Source organism: Malurus melanocephalus, unplaced genomic scaffold (genome assembly GCF_030028575.1).
Source record: "Malurus melanocephalus ecotype Western Australia unplaced genomic scaffold, MMel_1.1 scaffold_426, whole genome shotgun sequence".
NCBI lineage: Eukaryota > Metazoa > Chordata > Aves > Passeriformes > Maluridae > Malurus > Malurus melanocephalus.
In genome coordinates this window covers 326639-337655 of record NW_026623658.1, presented here as the reverse complement: position 1 = coordinate 337655, position 11017 = coordinate 326639, and the positions used below count along the sequence as shown (strand labels likewise).

Here is an 11017-nt window from a genome sequence, read left to right as displayed (position 1 = left end):
CTGAGTGCCCGGCTCAGGCCGCTCGTGGCTTTGGGGCCAAATTCCTGAGGTGACCATGGCATTGTGCAGCCGTGCTCCCRCCTTTCCTGCTGTGGGACACGGATCCTGGGCACAGAGCCGGGGCTCCCTGGGCTCTCAAGCTTCCCTGGAGCCCTCTGCAATCCCTGGAGCCCTCCCAGCACTCTGGAGCTGGCAGTGGGGAGCTCTGGTGCACCAGGATTGGGGTCAGGGACAAGAGGGGCCGTTGTTTTTCCTCGCCCAAAGCTGACGCCCGCGCAGGCAGCTTGGCTTGGGATCAGGCATGGAGGGAGGGCTGGGATCTTACTCCATTGTTTTGGGGAGAGGAGCAGGAACAGCTGTGCTGAGCTCCCAGCCCTCCATCCCACGGGAGGGGGAGCTGAGGTGGGTGTCCAAGGGAAGCATGGCATTCCCGAAGTTTTGCCAGCTCTGGAGTGGAGCAGGGAATTGAGCTGTGTTGTTTTTTTAATATAAAATCTTACAGAAAGCCCGGGCCCCAGCTGTGGAGCTGGAATGGGACAGGAATGTCTTGCGGAGGGCTGTGGGATCATGTAGCTCCATCACCGTGCTCGGGATTTRCCCAGAGATCCCTGGAGGAGCCTTTGGACTCCTCTGGGATGCAGGAAGTGGTGATGCCTGAAAAGGTGGCTGCCCCCCGCTCAGACCTCTGTGGCTCCCTGTTCCCACCCTGCCATGATCCTGCCTTTCCAGGATCACGAGGTCCGGCCTCCTCTTCGATCCCACCTTTCCCGACGATGTCACCAAGCTGGAAATCTCCGGAGTCTCCTACTTGGGCAACAAACTGGCGTTCACCATCACCGGGGAGGAGATCAGGGTGGAAGTGACTGAGACCTCCCAGGACCTGCCAGCATCRCCCCTGGAAGCGGTGCTGGAGTCAGGGCAGCGCTTTCCCCTGCGGGAAGGTATGGCAGCGCTGCCCGGATTAATCCCCRAAATAATTCAGGAGGAAACTGTTCCCATCTCTCACAAAAAGGGGTTTTGTGTTGCAGGACAGAGGATCTCCTTCCCCACAGCTCCTGGCCGGTTCCAGAGGTCACCCAGCAGGACCCCTTAACCTCGGCTGGTCCGGGCATTGCCCAGCACAGCAGCAGCAGATCTGGGATTTTGGTGGGGGAGGGGGAAGGGAATGGAGGCTCCCGAGCTGTGCCAGGCGGCCTTTGCCCCCTGAGGACTGTGTGTGCCACCTGTCCTTGTGTGCCACCCATCCYTGTGGCCCTGGGGCTGTCCCCATGGCTGGGGGTCACCACATCTGAGCCCCCCCACTCGACTCCACACATCTCTGACTCGGCACGGGAGAGGAATCCAAGCCTGAAAATGACCATTTAAAATGCGTAATGACCATTTCAAACACGTTTCCCCAGGTTGGGCAGGGTTGTTATGCTCTCGGCGTGTTTGTGTTTGGAAGGAAGCCCCTTCCCGCCTCCAGGATCCTGACTCCAGCTCCTTCAGCGTGTCCTGCCCTGCTCCTCACCTTCCCCCTGTGCTGCTCTGTGGGCTCAAGGGACCGTGGAGTGCTGTTTCACCAGATGAGCAGTTTTTTGGCTCTAAATATCACTCCAAAAWACGCAGCCAAAAGCCTTTTAGCCCTGTGCAGGCAGCACACGGCTCCTTTCCTGTTATTCGGTGTGTAACACTCCTGACGCGTTTTTAAACCCTTATCTACATTATTCCCCCTCTCTCCGAGCAGTTTTGGAGTTAAATCTTTTCCAACTTGGCATCTGCAGGGCTGCAGGAAGCCTGGACATCGGTGATCTGTGGTATTGTCCTGTCGGATGGCGACGAGGGCGGCATTTTTCAGTGCCTGAGCAGCCTCGGGGCAAGCAAAGATCTGCTACGGCAGTCTTTAGTGTCTCAGAAAACCCAAAAAAATTATTGTGCCTGCGCAGCATCCTCCCTCCCACACCCTCCCTGCTCCCGGGGTGGAATCGGTGAAAGCCGAAGGCGTTCCCTGCCCCGAGGGGTCTMTCCCGGCCAAGCTAACCCCAGGAATCTCGGCCCGGTTTATAAAAAGCCCCGCGGCATCTGGGAATGCTTAGGGCTGGAGCGGAGACTGTCCCGCTGCTGCCGTGTCATTACTCGGGTTCTGCTCGCCCCGTCAGAGCCACCAGCCCCTCATTAGCGGTGGCTCTTGGCAGGACAGAGGGACCCTGCTGTCCCCAGACACGGGCGCTGCGCCCGGCTTGGGATTTGGATGGGGCTGAGTGAAGTCTCGCTCTGAGCTGGGGTTAGTTGGCAGTAAAGGAAGTTCATCGTCAACAAAGGGATCCTTTAGTCCCAAACTGAGCCRTCTCAGCCCGGCAGGGAGAGCAGGGAGCAGTGGGAGTGCATCCCGAACTCCCCCCGTGTCCTGGCTGGGGTTGTCTGTGTTGCTGTGATGAATTTGCMGGTCTCAGCTCYCCKWGGTGGGGTGAGGTGGGGAGGTGACACCCCAYTTGCTTCGCCCTGTCCCCACGAGGCCGTGGAGTGTCCCTGCTTCCTCCCCTCCTCGGTCTCGGGGATCCCGGTGGGTCCCTAAATGCCTCGGGAATGACGGTGTCTCCCGGCTGCCAGGAGCCCGATCGGAGCCAGAAATTTATGTTTGGCACCGCCCTGCCCCCTTTCCGCACGCAGAAACCGGCGCTGTGTGAAGCGTTTAATGATTTAAATACAGACCACGGAAGCTGGGACTTCACACGGGATAACGGGAGGTAAAAAAAACCACAGGACAAACAAAATAACTCTGCCCTCAAAGCGCGGGGGGAGCGAGGCGGCAGAGAGGGGCGGTGGCTTTTTTGGGGGAGCCACCAGCGACGCAGAGGAGGCTCCAGCAGCCCTTCACCCCCCCGGGTCACTGATCCTCGTCGGTGCCGCTGAACTGGTAGGTRAAGAAGCCCACGGACTCCTGGGCCAGCTTGGAGAGGTGGAGGACGCCGGTGACGATGAGGGCGCCGAGCAGCAGCGGCAGCAGCACGCTGCCCGCCGTGGCCAGCGCGTTGTAACACCGCGCCTTGGAGCTGAAGTGCCGAGCSGCTTCCACGTCCCCGGACACCTTCCGGTCCCGCGCCTGCAACGGCCGAGGAGAGAGCCTTCCCTCAGACCCCTCCTGCAGCCCCTTCCCTCAGCATTTCCCTCATCCCCTTCCCTCAGCCCCTTCCTTCAGTCCCCTCGGTGCAATCACATCCTACTCCAGGGCTTTGTCCCCCTTTCAACCCACAACTCATCCATCCACATCCATCCACATCCATCCATCCATCCATCCATCCATCCATCCATCCATCCATCCATCCATCCATCCATCCATCCATCCATCCATCCATCCATCCCAGGCTGCTCCCCCTCAGCCCCGTATCCTTTCCCACTTGTATTTTCCCTCCTGCTTCATCCAGAGCCTCTCCGACTCCAGCCCCTGCTCGCCTCCGTCTTTCCATCCAGCTGGAGATGGGATTTTCCCTCCTGCTTCCTTCGGAGCYTCTCCGGCTCCAGCCCCTGCTTATCCCCATCTTTCCACAGCTGGAGCTGCTCCTGACAGGGGGCTGAGGGCATCACGGCCCCCTGGCACTTTCTAGGATGCAGCAGCTCCTCCTCGGGTGGCGGGCGGGGGGCTGTGCTTATCCAGGGCTGTCCCACAACCTCCGGAGTGAGCGGCAGGAAAAGCAGGGAGGATCCACCAGCGGCAGGTGTCCCCTACCTCCGGAGGGTGCTGGAGTCTGKCTGCCCGCCCCAGTTCCCCCAGGAGTTATCCCGAGTGCTCTGCGCCCCGCGGGGGTAGACATTCCCGGAGCCCCCGAGCGCTCCGGTCCCGCCGGTGCCGGTGCCGGTACCTTGACAGCGTAGGCGAGCGCCACGAAGCCCAGGCAGCAGAAATTCATGTAGAGGGTGTTGAAGATGGCCCAGACGAGGTGGTCGCGGGGCGCGGAGKCGGCGGGGGATGGCACCCGCTTTGGGGGCCACCGCTCGTCCCGCTGGTACGATGTGTCCATGGCTCCGGCAGCCTCGGGAGAGCGCGRCCGGTTCCCCTTTTTATACCCGTGCTGGGCTAAATATAAACCTGGGAAATTACAGCCCTGAGGGATGCGGTCGTCCCGCAGGCCGGGCCGGGAGAAAGGCTGGGATGGCGAGCCCGCGGGCTTTTTATAGCCGGCCTTGCTCGCGGGATGAGGAGCACGGCTGGCTCCGGCGTGACTCTGACCCCGCGGGAGGGTCACTGGCGAGCGGACCCCAGGAGCACCGCGGCGCTGGCTGGCACAGGTACCCCAAACCCCCGCCTCCAGGTGCGCTGGGCAGGGCAGAGCCCTCCTCGGCAGCACCTCTGGGCCGCCGGATGGACGAAATGGGAAGCGAATATGGAAAGGTGGAAGAGCCACATCCGTGGGGGTCCCCAGCAGCGGGGAGGAGAGGGAGCTGCAGGATGGAGGGCGTGGGCAGCCAAAACAGACGGTGGGGTGGTCTTTAATTTCCTTTTTCTGCCGTGCCCGAGCTGTTGGCAAGGAATTTCCCTGGGATTTAGGATGGAAGCGCCCTGCTCCGCGGCAGGATGGGGGCAGGGAGAAGAGCAGCAGGAAGAGGACGCCCCAAAGATGCCATCTGCTCCCTCCCGCGGCGAAGGAGGTGACAACGAGGGGGTTGGGCAGAACCAGCTTTATTGGTGGCAGTAGTGGCCGACAGGTGTGTCACAGGTGCCGGGAAGAGCGTGAGCAGAGCAAAGAGGGGGGGATGCCTCCCACGCCCCCACCTGATCGGACACCCGCGGTGTGGGCAGCGAGGGAACGGGGGTCACCCCCCTGGCCCCCGCGCCCCGTTTTGGGGGCAGGAGGAAGGGGGAAAGCACGCCGCGGGTGGGGCCAGGCGGTGGTCAAGTGACCCTGATGGAGGAGATGACGATGGCGGCGATGATGATGAAGATCACTAAGGCGACGGTGAACAGCACGGAGCAGACGATGTTGGCCACCTTGGCGTGGTGGCTGTGACGCCGGGCACCCTCCAGGTCCCCCGCCACCTTGCAGTCACGGGTCTGGGGGCAAACGGGGGGCTCAGAGTGACGGGGGACGGGCTGGGGGACCAACCCACCCGGGGACCCCAGGGACGTGTCACCCGGGGCAGGGTCTGAGGCCACCGGGCACTGGCCCGCGGTCCCGGCACTCGGGGAGGGGGACAGGCTCGAGGGGGCACACAGAATTGGGGGTCCCAAGGTCCGGTGGCATCGGGCAGTCGGGGATGGGAGACCAGATTTGGGGTCCAGGATGGGAGGCTGGATCTGGGAGTCCAGGGATGGGAGAGGGCTTTGGGGTGGGGTAAAGAGCGGGGAGAGGGCTCGGGGGGAGCGGGGTGGTGTCAGGGAGGGCTGGGGGTGGCGGTGGGGACTGGGAGGGGGGTCCCGAGGTGAGGGAAAGGTCCGAGGGGGGGGGGGTCGGGGGGGTGCCGGGTCGGATTTGGGGGTCCCGAGGGAGTCGGGTCTCTCGGGGGTCCCGTGCCGGGCTCAGTCGCACGGTCCTGAGAGGAGCTGTCTGGGTAGGGGTCCCGGGGCTGATCGGGGCTGGATCCGGGATGTCGGGTGGGGGTCCCGGGGCCGATCGGGGCTGGATCCGGCCTGTCGGGTGGGGGTCCCGGTCGCCCCCCTCACCTTGATGGAGAAGACGAGCGCGGGGAAGCTGAGGCAGCCCAGCCCGCCCAGCGCGCACCACAGCAGCACGTTCAACACCGACCAGAGCACGTAGTCCCGCGGCTGCGGGTCGGACTGGTGGCCGGGGGCGGCCGCCCCCCACCCGGAGGACTGCAGCGGGATGGACACRTCCGCCTGCCGGGTCTCCATGACCGGGAATGAGCGCCTGGGGCAGGAACGGAGCGAGTCCAGGGCGGGGGCCCGGCCCCGCCCCGCGGAGGGAGGAGGGGGCACGGCTCTCTGGGACCCCCACCCCGCGGAGCCTGGGGGCCAGGGCAGCTCTGGAGACCCGAGCGGGGCTTAAGGGGACTTGGGAGGCTCTGAGAGACCCTGGGGACTTGAGGGGAGTTAGGAGTTTTGGTGAAAGTTGCAACTTTTAATTTTTTTTGCGTAACTTTAGTCAGGGGTTTGTTCTCCTTTGCGCAGGGGGAGGGCAATTCAAGTTTCTCTTCAAACGATTCTATTCGCCCGGAGAGGCCCGATGACCCGAACACTCACAGACTGGGAGTAGCCAGAAGATGCTGAGGAGATAAATGACCATTAGCGAACATTAAGGAACATCAGCGAACATTAAGGAACATCAGCGAACATCACGCTGATGGCGTGGTCGGAGGCGCGAGGTCTGGGAAAAGACCGGTAAGAGAACAGAAGGATCAGGAGCAAATTAACACCGAAGGCGAGGGCATCAAGAACCGGCACGAGATCGAATACTGAGAATTGTGTCATTTAAGACMGGTGAACCAGAATTTCTCTGGGTTTTGTCTGTATAGATTTGCGAAACATCGGGAAACATCAGGGACTGTGTGTGGACAGAATGTTTTCCATGGCATATCCTGGCCAGGACGAAGTAACTCCCGACTCTGTCACTACAAACACAGTGCTGGAGGGGTTTTTTCTCCTCCCGAGTTGCAGACGGACTGGGGGGAGCTGTCCATGGCACCCCGGAGTGGTCRCAGGAGGGACGGAGGGAGGCTTTGCCGTCGACTGTTTTGGGCTGGGAAAGGGTCAATTTTTTCCATGTTGGCTCGTGTGGGGCTGCCCTTTGGATTTGTGCTGGAAACTGTTGATAAAAAACAGSGAGAGGGAGGAAGAGGGGATCTTGGAGCGATGGCCTTTGTTGTCCTGAGTTCCCATTGGATGTGCTGGGGTTTGGGCAGGCAGCAGATCCTGTTTGCAGCGAGGAGCTCCCTGTTTTCCAGGAAAAAGCGGAGCAAAAAATGATTCACCAGAGCTCAGCGCCAGGGACCCTGCAACAAATATCCGCTGTGTTTGCGAGTGGGATTTCTGACATCTTACGAGCGTGGTGTCTTGGCAGGAGCCCCATGTTCGTGGGGAGAGGGAAAAACAGGGTTTTGTTCCCGTCCTTGTGGGGCCCCAGCCCTGTGGACCGGGGCCTGCCGAGGGCGAGGAGTGCGAAGGGGAAAGCCAGGCCAGCTGCATAGCTGAGGCTCTGCCAGATGGGCTCCAGCCAGGATTTTCCATGTCCCTGCCGGGTCTCTCCGGGCTCGGCCGGAGCCGGGTGGGCGSTGGCACATGTGACAGCCCGGAGGTGCGAGGATCGCTGCCCTGCCGGCCCTTCCAGCCCGGTGACAGCGACAGCTGCTGYTTGGTGAGGCTTCCTCCGGCCAGAGTTCCCCTCCCTGTGGGATGGGGAGGGAATCGGGAGCGTAAAGCGAGGAAAYGGATGGACTGGGATGAGTTTATTAGCGAAAGCGCAGGTCACACATGCCAGTGAAGCAGAAGGTGGAATTCATTCCCTGCTTCCCGTTGCAGCCAGGCAGGCAGCAAGGCAGCTGTTCCTGGGGAAAAACAGGCTCCAGGCAAGTGGGGAGGGGGCTGTGAAGCACAGMAGGATCCCAGATCACCCGGCTGCAGGGGAGAGCAGTGGAATCCAGCTCCAGCGAGGCGATTTGGGGTGGAGCCGCAGCATCCCCGGCTCTCTTCACCCTGGGAGCCACTCCAGCCCCGCTGACCCACAGAATCCCATTCCAGCACATCCTGCCCAAGCCCTTGGCACATCCCACCCCACCAAAGCCAGCCTGCCCTCAGCTCTGCTTGCCCCCAGCCCTTCCCCGGGGCCGGTGAGGATGGGGCTGCACCCTGGCATGGGTGAGGGTCCACCCACATCCTTGGGGTGACCCTTACAAGAGCTTCAGACCCCACATRGATGCAATCTCCAGGTTCCCGGAGCCTGACATGTCCCTTGAGCATTGTCTCTGTGATTTGGGACAGTTTTCCCCTCCCCCAAAGGGCACACGCTCGGGGCTGGTGTTGTTTTTCATCGGAAAAAGCTGCTGTGCAGAAACCCCAAACCACTTCCCCACAATACAAAAACCAGGCCAGGGACAAAGTGAAATCTTTATTTGGGGCATGATTTCTCTGAAACAGGTGCTACGTCTCGGGATTTTTTTGTGGCAGCTGGGGCTCCAGACCCAGAGCAAAGCAGCGAGTGGGCTACAGYGGGGTCGGGAGGGGCACACGGAGGGTGCACCCAGTTCTGAGGGTGCGGGTGTCGAGGGTGGGTGGATGCATCAGCGGGCAAGGAGCGGACTAAGTGGGGCCTTAGTACCGGTACCGGTACGATGAGGCATTGGCACTGGCGACAATCAGGACCACGACGACGATGATGACGATGATGACGATGATGATGTTGATCACCAGGGCCGCGATGTTCAAGTACTTGGCCGTGGAGCCGTAGCTCAGCGCTCCGCTGTTGTCACTCAGCACTTTGCGGTCCCTGGACTGTGGGGAGGAAAGGGCAGAGTCAGTGGGGCTGCACGGGGCACCTCGGGGGGCTCAGGGCTGCGGGGGGTGGGAAAGGTGCTGGGGGTGTCGGACCGGGCTGAATTCCCCCAAAACACCTGAGGTCCCCACTGCCCCCCCTGCCCCAAACCCTTGCCTTCTCCAGAGCTTCCAGCCGGGGCTCTGTGGGGTCAGTGGTCCTTGGAGAGGGGACTCTGTGTGGTCCATRGGGTTTGTGGGGTCCGTGGGACACCCCTCCTGAACTGAGGCTCTGTGGGGTCCATGGGTCTCCCTGGGGCTTGGGGCTCCGTGGGCTCCATGGGGCATCCGGGCCGGGGGCTCAGTGGACTCTGTGGGTGCCCCTGATATCGGGGGCTCAGCGGGGCCGCCCCCCACCCCCTCTGCCCCCCGGGCTCCCCACCTTGACGGAGAAGACGAGCGCCAGAAGGCCGAGGCAGCAGACATTGCCGTACAGGATGGTGCAGATGGACCACACCAGGTGATCCCGGGGCGGTTTCGGCGGCGGCTCCTCCATCGTCACCGTGGTGCTCCGGGGCAGCTCCTCCATGGTCACCCCCGCCGGCAGCACCTCGTACGAGTGCGTCGACGGCTGCATCCCTCGGGCTCGGGGACACCGGCGGCGGCGCAGGCAGAACGCGTGRTGGTCCGGGAGGTRTAGGCACCGGAGGGAGGGGYGCAGAGGTGCTGGTTTCGTTTCTTCGAGATTCAGGATGCAGCGGAAAGAGGCCGCCCCTCCGGTGAGGGCAGAGGAGGCTCCTCCTGCGCGGCGGGAGAACCCCGGACCCGCTTTCCTCGTTGCCTTTCTTCATCCCTCTTGTTATCCCTTTCACGCTTCTTTCTTTGCCCGTTCTTTGAGCCCTTTTTTTCCTTGTCTCATTCTTTACCTGCTCTTCGCCAGTTTTGCTTCAGCCTTTTCTTTCTTTGTCCCCTTGTTTCCCTGTCTCATTCCTTGTCCCCTTTTTTTACCCCCATCCTCCTTTCATCCTTCACCCCATTCTTTACCCTGTTTTTTTTTTTTTTTTTTTTTTATTACTGGGTTTTCTTTGATTTTTACCCTGCTGCGCTGTCCCTCTCTTCCCTTGTTCCCCGCTTTATCCCCTCTTTGCCCACTTCTTTCCTCACCCTATTCTTTCCTTCCCCTTATTGTTTTTTCCTCACTTCTTTCCTGTCCCTCTCTTTGCMCCCTTCACTGCCCTCTTTTTCCCTTGGCCCCCTTCTTTACCCCCTTTTTCTTTCTCCTTTCTCCCCCCGTCTCTTTCTCTACCCCTGTCTTGTCCTCTTCTTTGTCCTCTCCCAGGGAGCAACAATTTTGGGGTGCGTGGAGAACGGACCCTAAACATCCCGCTTTCTGGGGATGTCGTTTGGGATCCGTGGRAAGCTCCGGCTCCCCAGGGCAATCCCCCTCTCCAGTTTTACGGTGCGAGAGAGCCTGAACTGTGTTAACRCATCGGAATCCGCAGGATACGTAACATTTTACTGGCAACGCCGGGAATGTTTCTCATTAAAGAARCCGAACGAGGATGGCCCCGCCCTGGAATTTGGGATTTGTTTTCTGGGAATCGCAGCCCAGGGCACCGGTGCCCTCTAGTTTTCCTTTTTCCTTTAATAACTTATTTGTCTTGTGTTTTTGCCCCCAGCCGGAGCCGCGGCGAGGAGGTGACACTGCCCGTGGAATGGGAGCAGAGGGGAAAAGTCCCATTGTTTTTCACCCCTGGGCTGCGGAGGGGAGAATCGGCCCGCACATCGGTGCATGGAGTCGCGGACGGTCTCAGCCCGTGGAYCCCGGGCTGAGTGGCCGATCCTGGCGATCCCGGCACCCAAAAGAGAGGATCTGGGCAATGCAGCCCCCASGGGACTCCTGCACCCCGCGAGTGGGAGGCGGGGGGGCGCAGCCGCCATGGGACCCCCTCACCCACCGGGCGGGATGATCCCCGCGCTCATCTTGGGGTGATCCCGGCCCTGATCCCCGTGATCCCCGCACTCATTCCCGGGATGATCCCGGCCCTGATCCCCGTGATCCCCGCACTCATCTTCTTGGGGTGATCCGGGCCCTGATCCCCGTGATCCCCGCACTCATCTTCTTGGGGTGATCCCGGCCCTGATCCCCGTGATCCCCGCGCTCATCTTCTTGGGGTGATCCCGGCCCTGATCCCCGTGATCCCCGCACTCATTCCCGGGCTGATCCCGGCCCCGATCTCGTGGGATTCCCGGGGATGGGTCCGGGGGGTCCCCGCGCCCGTGGGTGCCGATAGCGCCCCCCTGCGGACCGAACTGGGCTCTGCAGCCCCCGGCCGCGGTCGTGCAGGAATGTACCATCACCGCCGCGGGGGGGAGGGGTCGGGGGGCGGCCCCGCCGAAACCCGCGTCACGGATCGCGCCGACCCCTCCGTCCCCGCGGCACGGAGACCCCGTTCGCGTCCGCCTCGCCGCCGCCCCACTGTCCCGCCGCGCAGGACCGGGGACGGGGCCGGGGACACGGATCCCCCCCGCGCYCCGCATGGCCGCGCCCGCGGCGCCCCGCGGGGATGCCGGACCGTTGGCGTGGAGACGCGCGGCGCCTCCGCAGGCCCCGCCTCC

At 62.1% G+C, this 11017-nt stretch overlaps 4 protein-coding genes across 5 annotated transcripts in view; 1 reads left to right on the top strand and 3 right to left on the bottom strand.

Moving 5' to 3' along the window:
* The window catches only part of PGGHG (protein-glucosylgalactosylhydroxylysine glucosidase), an 8412-nt gene extending 5993 nt beyond the window's left edge, over positions 1 to 2419 (top strand). Inside the window, exons 12-14 of one of the 2 annotated variants that reach the window (XR_008966253.1) lie at positions 730 to 941; positions 1029 to 1662; positions 1764 to 2419. Coding sequence is in view for 1 of the 2 variants with exons in the window: in XM_057379921.1 (XP_057235904.1) it covers positions 730 to 941; positions 1029 to 1093 (277 nt within the window). In the remaining variant the exon portion in view is untranslated. The other variant, XM_057379921.1, reaches the window with a different exon arrangement.
* A 249-nt stretch (positions 2420 to 2668) lies between these two features.
* LOC130581683 (interferon-induced transmembrane protein 5-like) lies at positions 2669 to 4504 on the bottom strand. The gene is made up of 2 exons (XM_057379938.1): positions 3840 to 4504; positions 2669 to 3082 (listed from the first exon to the last, which is right to left on the bottom strand). Exons 1-2 carry the CDS (start codon positions 3996 to 3998, stop codon positions 2867 to 2869), a joined length of 375 nt encoding a protein of 124 aa, XP_057235921.1. The 5' UTR covers positions 3999 to 4504; the 3' UTR covers positions 2669 to 2866.
* Positions 4505 to 4630: 126 nt separating this feature from the next.
* LOC130581684 (dispanin subfamily A member 2b-like) lies at positions 4631 to 6005 on the bottom strand. Its single transcript, XM_057379939.1, has 2 exons — positions 5639 to 6005; positions 4631 to 5029 (listed from the first exon to the last, which is right to left on the bottom strand). Exons 1-2 carry the CDS (start codon positions 5825 to 5827, stop codon positions 4871 to 4873), a joined length of 348 nt encoding a protein of 115 aa, XP_057235922.1. The 5' UTR covers positions 5828 to 6005; the 3' UTR covers positions 4631 to 4870.
* A 2017-nt stretch (positions 6006 to 8022) lies between these two features.
* On the bottom strand, positions 8023 to 10339 carry LOC130581666 (uncharacterized). Its single transcript, XM_057379913.1, has 3 exons — positions 10150 to 10339; positions 8841 to 9199; positions 8023 to 8419 (listed from the first exon to the last, which is right to left on the bottom strand). Exons 1-3 carry the CDS (start codon positions 10337 to 10339, stop codon positions 8240 to 8242), a joined length of 729 nt encoding a protein of 242 aa, XP_057235896.1. The 3' UTR covers positions 8023 to 8239.
* Between the last annotated feature and the right edge of the window lie 678 nt (positions 10340 to 11017).